Source organism: Monopterus albus, unplaced genomic scaffold, assembly GCF_001952655.1.
Source record: "Monopterus albus unplaced genomic scaffold, M_albus_1.0 scaffold431.1, whole genome shotgun sequence".
In the NCBI taxonomy this organism is placed as follows: Eukaryota; Metazoa; Chordata; class Actinopteri; order Synbranchiformes; family Synbranchidae; genus Monopterus; species Monopterus albus.
Window position 1 is genome coordinate 21,122 of NW_018128311.1, and position 12,180 is coordinate 33,301.

Sequence of the window (12,180 nt, forward strand, 5' to 3'; positions counted from 1 at the left end):
CCGCCGGGCTGCCTGGCTACGTCCACAGCGCCGCTGTCGTCCAGGTCACCAACCGGACTCTGATGAAACCGAGACACAAAATAATCTGATGAGGTACAGTGCTGAGGGTCACTGTGGAACATTTTACATATCACAATTCTTCTCAGAAATGACTGTCTATGTGTTTATGGTAAGAGACTATCTGATATATGATGGCCACATTTTCATAAACTCACATACCGACCAGACCTTCAGCTCTGGTCAGGCTCTTATGAACCACTCACAATACGAGCTCCAGGTCTGGCTAATGAACATGGGTTCACGTTTGTTGTAGTGCTCTCACACTCAGGTTGACTGCTAGCATGAAAGCACCACAGGATCATTTTTTACAAATCGTATCTTATTTCTGTAGTTTTGACCACCATTTCTGGAAGTAATGATAAATCTATATCCACAAAAATGACTGTTGTGACACTGGGGCATGTGGAAGATATGGACACCAACAGTTCATCCTGATGATCTAAACTACTTCTAGACTACTACCACTACTAATTAGAAGTACAAAATCTATATTAAGTACAGCAGGTTAAAGCTGAACCACAAGTCAGTGTGTGAACAGTGACAGATGGTTAAAATCCTTATAATCTTCCAATTCACTTTTGTTTTTTCTTCAGCATAAGTTTTACTAACCTGGATATTTGTTTACAACTGGCCTGACTGACTGACTGACTGACTGACTGACTGACTGACTGACTGACTGACTGACTGACTGCTCATGTTTCTTCATCCACTCCACATCTGCTTAGTTTCTGCTGCCAGATCTCAACAATTACAGGTTATTTCTCCTGATAGAAACAATTGTCAAAATTACAAAAACAAGACCAGTCATAATTAACCTGAATTAACCATGTAATTTTGAAAACTTTATCTAGTATCTCATACAGAGTAAATCCTACTCGTTCCGACAGCTATCTTAGCGTTGTTTCCTACTCCTGCCATTGCATATGAATGTGATGTATGAGAGCAGGTGTTCTGTGTTAGTGCGCCCTGCCTCAGATTACCTGTGTCAGCAGGTCCTGGGGTTTCCCTCCCAGAGCGTGCGGGAGCTCCCGGCACCTCGTCGACAGGTTGAGGATGGCCGTGGCCGCCATGTGTGCTGCCTCCATGTCGTGGGTGTAATCGAAGCTGCTCTTACTGCAGGTGCTGCTGGCGCTGCTTCCTCCTCCACCCCCTCCACCACCCCCTGGTCCTCCACCTCCTCCTCCTACACAGCTCAGGCTGCTGCTGCTGCTGGGAGCGTAGCTGCTTGTCGTGCTGCTCGCTGGGCTCGACGTCTTACAGTAACGCTTAGCTGTGGGGGGTGCACACACGTATGGTCGATTTGTTAGACTGACGCTGGCATTTGGCCAAGTTCTGCTGCATTTAAAATTATGCAAAAATCGACAGACTGGTGAGGGGAAAGAGAGAAAGAAAGCTGAAGGCTAGTGAATTTTCTCATTGTCAACAAACCTCATTAAATGACCCAAACAAACACTGAATGTCTCCTTATGAGTACTGTGTGTATCACAGCCTGATCTCTCTCCCTCTCTGAGCCACAGAGCTTCACTTTGTCCAGGAACCGTTCAGCCCATCAGTGACCACACTGCTGCACTGGCTGCTCCTCGCCATGAACACACACACTGGAGTCTATTTTGACTCAGTCCCACACACACTGTCCTGCCCAGTGGTGGAAAGTATCTAAGTACATTTAGCCAAGTACTGTGCTTAAGGACAATTCAGAAGTATTTGTACTTTACTGGAGTATTTCCATTTTCTCCTATTTCATACTGTGAATTCACTACATGCCAGAGACAAATCTTGTACTTGTACTGCACTACGTGTATCTATAAGGATAAGGAGGATAATCACCTTTATTGGCCAAGTATGTTACACACAAGGAATTTGTTTCCAGTACAGAACCAAGGCAGCCATCTGCAGCACCAACTCAACTGATGGCTCTAACCATCGGGGGCAACAGGGGGGTTCGGTGTCTTGCCCAAGGACACTTAGACATGTGGACTGCAGGCACCGAGATTCAAACCTTCAACCTTCCGGTTGGGAAACGACTGCTCTACCCACCGCACCACTGTCGCTTTAGTTCCGTTTCAGAATCAGAATAGATGCACCAGTCACTACTCACTGGTTAGTGCAAGTTTCATAAGGCAGAAGTCTCATAATCTTTATGCAAGACTGACTAATCAGACATTTCATACTGGTGGCACTGGTGCCACCAAGTCTCTCCGATGGTGGCACCAGTGCCAAATTTGTTGGCACAACCTCCTGTTTTACGATGAAAAAAAAAAAAAAATCTGTATTTTTCATAAAGTATTTTAAACACTCTTACCACCCAATGTGCACAGCCTGTATTTATAAGAACAAAATAATGAGAAAACCCTGTCTGAAACAAGTTTGCGCCTCTTTTTATGTTGTCACTGTAGTGCTCTATAGCTTAGCAGCCAACATGATGATAATGACACTGATCAGGTTATCATACTGTATATCAGCTGAAGTATAAACCGATGAATTGCATGCATGCTTTGCCGTTTGAGTACATGATTTATTTGTAGCCCAACTTCTTCTGAAGAATTTCTGGTCTTTGCCGATGTCTGTGGTGGACTTCATGCACAGTTCAGCTCTCGATCGCCTGCTAGTGCAGCTCATTGTGGGCTAAAATTACTAGTAGTCTACTACTTAAAGAAGTGAGTTTCAGCCACTACTAACTTCAAACTGGGACTTCAGCAGATGTGAGCATTGCATATGCACAACTTATAAGTGTTTGATCCATTCGGTCAACACTGACTCCAACAGCTGTCTGTCAGCAGGAGGACAGCACGGTCTTCACCAGGCGGACCGACAGCAGAAATGTACCGGACAGAACAGATTTAAGTAGAAAGTTTCCAACACATAAACAGGCGAACAGGTGATCTACCTGATTTAAGCAGCTGTCAGTGGCAATTACACTTCAAATGCGCCAAAGGAAAATATAAATTCAAAGTGTAAAAAAGGGGTCCAGGGATGGTGCACGTGTCTCAGAGTCAGTGTGGATCGACACATTTGATAGATTGGACCTCTCTGCCTTGTGAGACGAGCCAGTGACAGACCTACAGATACACGCTGTGACAGTATTGCGGAGATTGTTACATCTGTCCACTATTTCTACAGTGAGAGAATCGTTTGTGCATAACCTGTTTATTTTGCAGTCACATGCAGTGCAACCTTTGAAAAAAGTCAGTCACACCTTAAACGAATTTTGTCACAAAATGCGACCGATTATTCAGAGCCCTGTTAATAATGAAGTGAAAACAAGCATCGTTATGATTAATTTTCACTTAATGTATATTAATCTGCAGCTGAAAATAGTCCTCACCAAATGAGAGGTTTCCTCCTGTTTGTTCAAGCTTTGCTTGCAAACTACAGCTGCTTTCAGAGATTATTGAGCCATTTAAACAAATGTTTATTGAATATGAAGATTTTTATCTTAAGTAGGAACCACTGGGTTTGAAGATCAGTGTAGCATCAAAGAAAAAAAGACACAGCAATTGTATGATGTGAGACTGTTAATCTGGGCTCGGCAAGCTGTAGTGATGCCGATGAAGAAAGGATGGTGGAGAGGAGGGAGGGAGTCGTGACGGTGGGGAGCGCAGACACCTCGTCTAAAAACCTCCCTCCTGCCTGTGTCTCACTAATGGCTCCCAGCCAAAGGAACAGGGCTCGCCTCCATTATCTCTCTCCTGTTTCACAATCCCTCCATCTGCACCTCCTCCCTCCCTCCTTTGCTCCATCCCTTCATCCTCTGCTCAGAGGAGGCAGGCTCTTAGCTGCACATTTCCATAACTCTGCTCTGCTTGCACTCCAGCCATGTGGAGAGGTGGAAAACACCGGTGTTTTCAGTGCCATAACAAAGAGAATACGCTGAGTACTGAAAATGTGTGTGCGTTAACATGCTTTTATCATCAAGTACAAAATGTTCTCCCCAGAACAGGAAAATGAACAGAAATCCTTCATAGTGGGATCATTTTTCAGGTTTCATTACCTTCAGCAAGTCAAAGGACTGACAGTAAGTCACTATCTACCTATTTTCTAATTTTACATTTAATTTTAACAAGAGTTCTGAATGGAAATACCACGAATTTGAAAAAAATGTTTTTATTTTGACAGAAGGTGGATAATTTGTTATAAGTAAAAAAGAAAACTGGATAATGAAACAGATTTTTCAAATAAGTAATGATGTTGTGGGACATGCTTTCTCTTGGTACTTCTAACTATCCGTCCCCTCACTTCTTCAGATTCCAGTATTTTACTGTATATACTGCATCTGTGTACAGCTGCTACCCACTGTGGCATATTTCCAGGACCCAATAAAAAGAAACAAAAATGTCTGAACCCTACAGCTTCTAAAGTAAATAAATAAATAAATGACAAAAATAAGTGAGAGCCACATAATCTCACGTTGACTCTGATGATTTAGAATTAGCTGTTGGATGTGCATTCATTTTCCTTACCATCGTATCCTTTCGGGGAAGTGTCTCGCCCATGGTGGGACTTGGTTGTTGGGCCTCTCTTTCCATAGCCGCCATGCTGGCCGTCGTAGCCACCATAGTCGTAGCTGGTTTTGGAGTATTTCTCCAGCTCCTTGGCCAGGTTGGACCGTGGCGTGCTGGTGGGAACATTGTTTTTATAGCCGTACTGAGGAATCTCCAGCTGCTTGACAAAACACATCGGCCTGAAAGGCAACCAGAGGGTTTGTCTGTGGGGATTTTACTGCACCATTGAGCATCCCTGACTTTGGTGAATACATATTTTCCAGAGCAAAAACTACGGTGAACCAGTAAAGGTAACTGCTACATCAACAATATGTTGGAAATATGATTCGACCATTCAGCATCCAAGAATTTCACCAGCATGGCAAAACACAACCAGCAATGCAGATGGAGATTGTTTGTATGCTTCTCAATTTACTGCATCATTTGGCATCCATGCTTTCTGTGTTATAGGCTATGTAAATGTAAACATGGGTCTGGATCTTAGCAGACATCAAACAGCAATAGTTACATTGGTTTGTTTGTTCTAACATTTAGTAACTCTTTGGCATCCCTTATTTGAGAGCAAACCATTTCCACTGCGCTATTTGACACTGCGCTGACAGTGAACCTGAACTGGCACACATGAGTTAAAGCCTTTCAAAATACATTTTAACTTCCCAGACAACCCAGAAAACACTATATCTATCCAGTGGTGACTTCTTTGCACCATTTGGCATCTCTTTGATTAAAGAGAGACACACAATTGAATTGAGCTTATCTAAACTGATCAAACCTGTAGTTGCTCTCCACCAACAAAAGTGTGGGATTTTACTGAACCATTCAAACATTGGTCCACATCCTAGGAAACAACCGATAGGATATACTTTGGTACTCTTTGATATTTGATATCCAATTGTGGGGATTTCTTGCACCATTCAGTATCCCTGATTTTGGAAAAATGGCAAATATAATCTACGACTGTTCCCAAATCCAAAATGACATTGAACAAGACATGGTAGACATGGTTTATAATATGTTCAGACCTCAGTGTACCATTTAGCCTGCCTTAAAATATCACATAAATATCGCACTGCATAACAAAACACATCATCATTATTATTATCACATTATTTTAAAGTTGGTCTCACTGTGTTTGATACCTGAGAACACGGTCTGACGTCTGATTGGTCTTGCTGCCACTGTCAGTCGAGTGACTCTTCTCGTGGACCTTCGCCATCTTCTCTGCGGCAGCGATGGGACAGCCAGACAGACTGTGGAGGGGGGCAGACAGCGCACGGATCGGTTACATACTGTACTGAATGAATTATGGATTTAAAGTGTCCTACTTTATCATGACTGCATGACTGGTTTACTGACTGATGTTTTGACTGATTTACTCACTGACTGGTTTATTATTCAGTCAGTCAACCAGTCAGTTAGTACAGTACACTGACTGGTTGACTGACTGAAGATTTGAGGGGATTACTGAATGACAATGTTTGCAGGTAGAGGGTTTGACTGCTTTACTGACTGACTGGTTTACAGGCCAGTGGCTTCACTGGTTTACAGACTGAACAGTGTACTGGCTAAGGGTTCCATTGGTTTGCTGACACATCCTGACACAATGAGGGTTTGACTGGTTTAGTAACAGACTGCGTTACAAGATGAGTTTTAGTGACTGGTTTGCCGACTACCAGGTTTATTAGTTGTCTGACTGTCTGACTGTTTTATGGACTTGTTTACTGATCTGCACAGTACTGATGAGTTCATTAACAGACTAGTTTTCTACTTTAATGACTGGGTACTGATCAAACTGGTTATTTTACTAGCTTTCTGATGCAGGTACTCTTTATTTACTGCTCAGTGACTGGCTACCTGCTTAGTGTTTCTTACTGCTTACTGATTGATTTACAATATAACTAACGGGTTAGGTACTGGTTAACCATTTTACTGAATGTCTGTTTACTGCGAGCTGGAAGTTAGACGCTGTGAGGGCTGTTCCTCTGTATGTAGTCATGTGTCCCACAAACCAACACACCGACTCCCAAAGATAACATCCTCTGTATATTTATCAGGTATGATTTTCCTTATTCCCCGTGAAGCTGAACTCCACCAGCAGCCATTCAGATCACACAAATCTATCACTTTCCATAGACTGCTATTTCTGAAATGTTCCAGTTAAATTAGATTACATTCATTTAGCAGCTGCTGTGGTTCTAACTGACATGGTTTCATTCAGCCTCCACAGAAATAAGGGTTAGATGTAAAGCAAAAAGCTAAAAAGTGGTAGAAAAAGAATGAGCCATGTTTCCCCCTGCATATGTCTGAGATGTAGCTGTTGGTTTTAGTACTGAAACTATGTTTTCCTACCAGAAAGACCAATAGTTTAATGGTGTGTCTGTTCTTTCTGCTCCTCCTCAGCAGCTGACATTCAGTCAGCATCTAAAGCATCTAAGTAAATTTGGTGTTGACTGGACGGATGTCTTTGTGTAAAGTTTATAAGGTTCTGACATGTTTAGAATAGAATAGAATAGAATAGAATATCTTTATTGTCATTGTATCCAGTACAACGAGTTTAAAAAGCCATCTATTCGGTGTGGCAATCACACACTAATATACACACACAATAATAAAGTCATAAAAAACACATAATAATAAATAATAAAGAACAAACACACCACCATACCTTCTCACACTCACCAACTGCACAAACCTTGTTGCACTAAAAACTATGAGTATTTCCTCAGTGGGAATATCTCACATCTGTTTCTGGTATTAATTTGGCTCCAACTCATTTTGTATTTAAAACTAAAACATCCTGCCACTGTCTACTGAAACATTGTTATTACCAATACACATACAGTGCACACACATTGTGCAGGATGATAGTGAGAGTGTGTGAGGAGTGTGTGACAGATCAGCATAGATGCTGCTGCTGCTGCTGCTATGATGGTGTTTCCATGGCGACTACCAGACATGAAAGCTGTGTGAGCTGGTAGCTAACGGTAGCTAAGCTAGCTAGCTAGCGCTTTGTTTCCTCTCCCAGTGGAGCTGTGCTACATAACACACCCCGCAGTCACGTCTGAGCAAGTGTGTGTGCGTGTGTGCTACTCTGTCTGCCAGCGCACGTGTGCTGCTGTCTGTGAGCTAATTTATAAGTGTCTGACTGTGACTGTGAGCGGATGTGTGTATCAGTAAAGACTGTGCATATAAAAGTGTGTGTATGCTGGTGAGCTGAGGTTCTACGTATGTGTGAGAAAATGAGTGTGAATCCTAATCACTTTACATTATTCAAAAATACAATATGTGTGAGTGTGTACTTGCTGCCTGGGTGTGATGCTCTGCTCTCCCCGTGAAACAGCTGCTGATGTGATGCAGAAACACCCTCAGGTCAAACACGGCAAAATTGAATTTTAAGCTCCTTTCCCACATGCATCTAAACCTGGAAATGTTACAGCAGTTTTGCATGTTGGTGGTGGAAATAGGCTTACTTCTTTGAAATAAAATATGACCCCGATAAACCTGTAAGTCTTTTCCCAGTAACCTTTAACTGGACAAAAACTGCAATATTAGCAGATAAAGAACACAAAGACTAACACATATCTCACAAAGTGAGGGTTGTACTTAAAACCAGCATTCACAAGAGACTTCCTGTGATCAATCTGTCTCATTTTTTTCAGCGTGCATGCTTTTGTCCACATCAAACTCTAGTCTCAATTGCACATAAAAACATTATTAAAAACCTTGAAAGACAAGCCTGAAAGACCTGCAGCTGACTTGGACATACCCTTAAAGAGGTGAGACTTTCTGAGGAATGTCAGTGTCAAGTAATGTTTCATTTTCATCTTAGCCACTTCTTAGATATGACAGCTCACAGTTAGTCCATCAGTAAAATTAATTTGAGCCTATTCAATGCAAATCTGAGGATGCTCTGACCTTGTGCCTCTGGAGACGTGGCTACTGAACAGAAAACAAATAGGCAGCTGACACCTGTTAGGGGATGTGAAGCTAATCATCAGCAATCTTCCTCACAAAAGTGTTCAGTACTTGTACAGTTACTGAGCCATATTCACATGTTGGCGATGTGATTCAGCTGTTAGCGGCCCGACTGAAGGCCGCTCACTCACCTGCGATGCGAGTTCCTGTTGCTATTGACATGACCCCGTCCAGAGCAGCCAGGAGTAGGGCACTTTAAAACATTTTCGTACATGGCAAGGACTTTGGCAGACAGGAAAAGGTGAGAAAGACAGCAAGGGTTACGAGCAGAAAGGAGAGTTACTGGGTGTTGAGCTATGACAGTTAGGAATGCACAAATTTCAGCTGCAAGAATGACACAAAAACAAAACCAGGAAATTTCACAAAATGAGCACAAACTATAATGAAAGGACTGTGTCAACAACAGTGGTAGCACACAGTCACCTGTTGGTTCCCTAAAACTACAGTTTGCTATAGTGACAACTGGTTTTGGTTACAGATAATCAAGGAAGAATCCCTCCCCTCCCAGTTTTTGTCACCTGTCGCAAAAATGATTTAATCCAAAACAAACTACTTCCTGTTTCTACTCTTGTCTGCTTCATGTAATGTGTCCTGCTGCCAGGATACAAAATTATCTTTTCCATTTTAATCACTCTGCTCACTTCATGAAATTTCATGAGACAAAAATAAACTCGGAACAAAAGTTTGTCATGCACTGTTAAAATCTGCTGATGGCACTGCAGATGGAAAAGGAAACACATGGTTTATGATTTTGCATCAGAAGGACTAAATACTGTAGTACAACGAAGGTACAATGTAATGTGCATATATTGACAAGTTGTGCAGTAATTTTTACTTATATTACTCTACCCTGAAATGATTTCTTAATACTGATTATTACAATTATTTCTGGTATTGCAGACTACAGAATATTGCTGTTTTCAGAATATTGATGTTTTAATATTTACATGTCATATATATATATAAGCAATCCATAATGTACTATTTATCAAATTGTTTTCATTAATATGCTCCATTTAAAATCACTCCCACTATAATGAAATCATTGCAAAAGTGAGCGTTGGATGTGAAAAACTGTTAAACATTTAACTAAGCTTTAGTATTTGACATAGGAACAGAAGTAAAGAATAAATAACTGATACTTTTAGTTACATATAAATACTGTATGACAACATCTGTTCACATTACTCATCATTTGAATTCCATTCTGTTTTTCTTTATATTGCGACACTACTACTAACCCACTGAGGTAAAATAAGGCTTATCTTAAATAACACGTAACATATCTATTACCTGTAAGTTTAGTGTGCGTGATTAAAACAGGCTCGGATGCTCTGAGCTGTTCTCATGCAGGTTGTTTTGTGAGTTTTTGCAGCCAGCAGGTGGACCACACTGATTCTTCATGCTGTTCATGTTACATCAGCAACACAGACACCAAAACCAGACATCAGGCAGGTGGGATGAAGAGGAAGAAAAGAAAGTAAAGCAGGACACACAAACTAAGGCCAAATGAAATGCCCATACACTTTCTGTTGTGCCACAGTAAACAAAAGATGACCAACCTTAATGAGCTTTTCTGCACTAAAAGACAAGTTGATTTGCACTAGACAGAAATAAAATTTATAAATGTCTGATTTTAAGTTGCTATGCTCTTTAAAACTCTACATCTTGATAATGTTTTAGAGCTACTTTGTCAGGGTTTAGTTTTACTCCTCTAAAGATTACAAAGATGTTAAACATGCCAGTCGTCTGAATATACTCTCTCACAAGTTGGCCATTAAATTCTGCCTCATAAAATTGTAATTCATTTGTTTATACATGAAGAGGAACCAGTCATCTCCACCAGCCCTTAAAACCAAGTCAAATCCAGCACAACAAAACACAAAAGTCATGCAGGACAGATGCATGATGGTGGATGGCTAACATGCTCAACATGGTCCAGCTGTCACTGCTACACAGTCCATCTAACAAGTCATTTTACATCTGGATTCATCTCATATGCTTCAATCTCCAAAAACATCTGCCTGTTACTTTTGGTTTGACCTATAAATAAAGCAAGTAAGTAAGTTCTGGATCATGAAGTGGACAGAAACGGTCCAGTGTTCGCAGCAATTAGCTTTTTCTGTGGACAACATGCTGGTGTCCAAATTGCCAGTTACCTCCAAATACTCAGATGAGATATTTATTAGCTTGTGGGCCGCTCTGGTTTTCATTTGATTTGAGGAGAATAAAGAAAGACTATGGTTTCAGATCTACAACCATTTCTCAGAAGATGAAATAATCTGACTGATTAAAACCTGAGCAGTCGAAGCTAAAGAACTACAAATTTGCAGGTTGACTAATGTCGATGTTAGAGAGCTATAGTGGAAATCAGTGTCTGGCTTCTTTGTTTTTATCCATTTGAGTGCTCACAAAAGATAGAGCAGTTATCTCCCTTGTTAGCCTTGTAGTCACACCAGATAAATTTTTTATCATGCTTTCTTGCTGCTGTTTGTTAGTCAAACTAGATATAAATGAACGATGTGTAGCTCTTTTCAGTTAACAGAATTAGAGTTAAAATAGTAATAATGGATTTAATTTTGGTGTAACTGCTGGCTCTGGCGAGTTCATAGACATTGTGCCACTGGTGTACTGACAACGTTGTGGTGGCTTTGTCCAAATGGGAGAGATGAAGCTAAAAATGCTCATATCTCCAACCCAGAAATATAACTAGTAAGATGGCAAATGAAAGAGAAAGAACTACAGGAAAAGGTAACTAGCCGTACTAAGGTGTCTAAGCTGAATAACCTAGCTAGTTTCTGAAGAACAATCAAATTCTGCCCTAAAGCTTGATGTTTAATTTTCCCCCACATGAGACTTGATCAATTAGATGATTTCTGCCTCCACAGCAGCTTGACCTCTGAGAGATGATTGTACAATTAAAACCAAAACCTACAACATCAGTTTGAAGTACTGTGCTGGCTGATATGACTTGTCAGATTAGCATTACTTGTTTGTTTGTTTTTTTTTAAAGATGGGTGTGTTTTCAGTGCAGCAGAACACGCAGGCAGAGGAACCTACTCTCAGGTGGGACTCTGTCTTTGTGGGGACACCCGGACAGGCTGCGGTGGTGCGGGTACAGACCGGTCACATGACCCGTCCCATCACAGCCCGGCGTTGGACATTTGCTCTCCTTCTTCTCTCCTCTGGAAGAGTCTGGGAGGACAGAGGGATGAAAAAATGAGAAGGAGGTCCTGTTACATGGCGTTAAACAGCTTAACAGTGGCTGATTGTCGGCACTCGGCTGTGAACCGGCTGCCCTGCAGGGATGTTATTTTCCTAGACAGTTACTGTACCTTGATACATTCAGAAAAAACAGCAACTGAAAAATGGCAACAAGTACAAATGACACAGCTGAAAATGATGACCCTTAAAACAGCACATTTATTCAGTGATGAATGTAACTAAGTATATTTACTCAACTACTGTAGTACTGTACAATTCTGGGCTACACGTACTTGAGCATTTCCATTTTCTACTACTTCATAGAAGGAAATACTGTACTTTTTACATCACTACATTTATTTAACAACTATTTACTTTTCAGATAAAATTTTTTATTTTATTGTTGCTCAAAGCAGTGGTGTAACTATCGACCCAGCAG

At 41.1% G+C, this 12,180-nt stretch overlaps 1 protein-coding gene across 1 annotated transcript in view; it reads right to left on the reverse strand.

Moving 5' to 3' along the window:
- Positions 1-12,180, reverse strand: part of myt1la (myelin transcription factor 1-like, a) — a 62,083-nt gene that overhangs the window by 11,519 nt on the left and 38,384 nt on the right. The window contains 6 exon segments of the mRNA XM_020586957.1: positions 5-59; positions 1,041-1,330; positions 4,521-4,741; positions 5,702-5,812; positions 8,669-8,759; positions 11,598-11,732. Coding sequence (XP_020442613.1) covers positions 5-59; positions 1,041-1,330; positions 4,521-4,741; positions 5,702-5,812; positions 8,669-8,759; positions 11,598-11,732 — 903 coding nt within the window.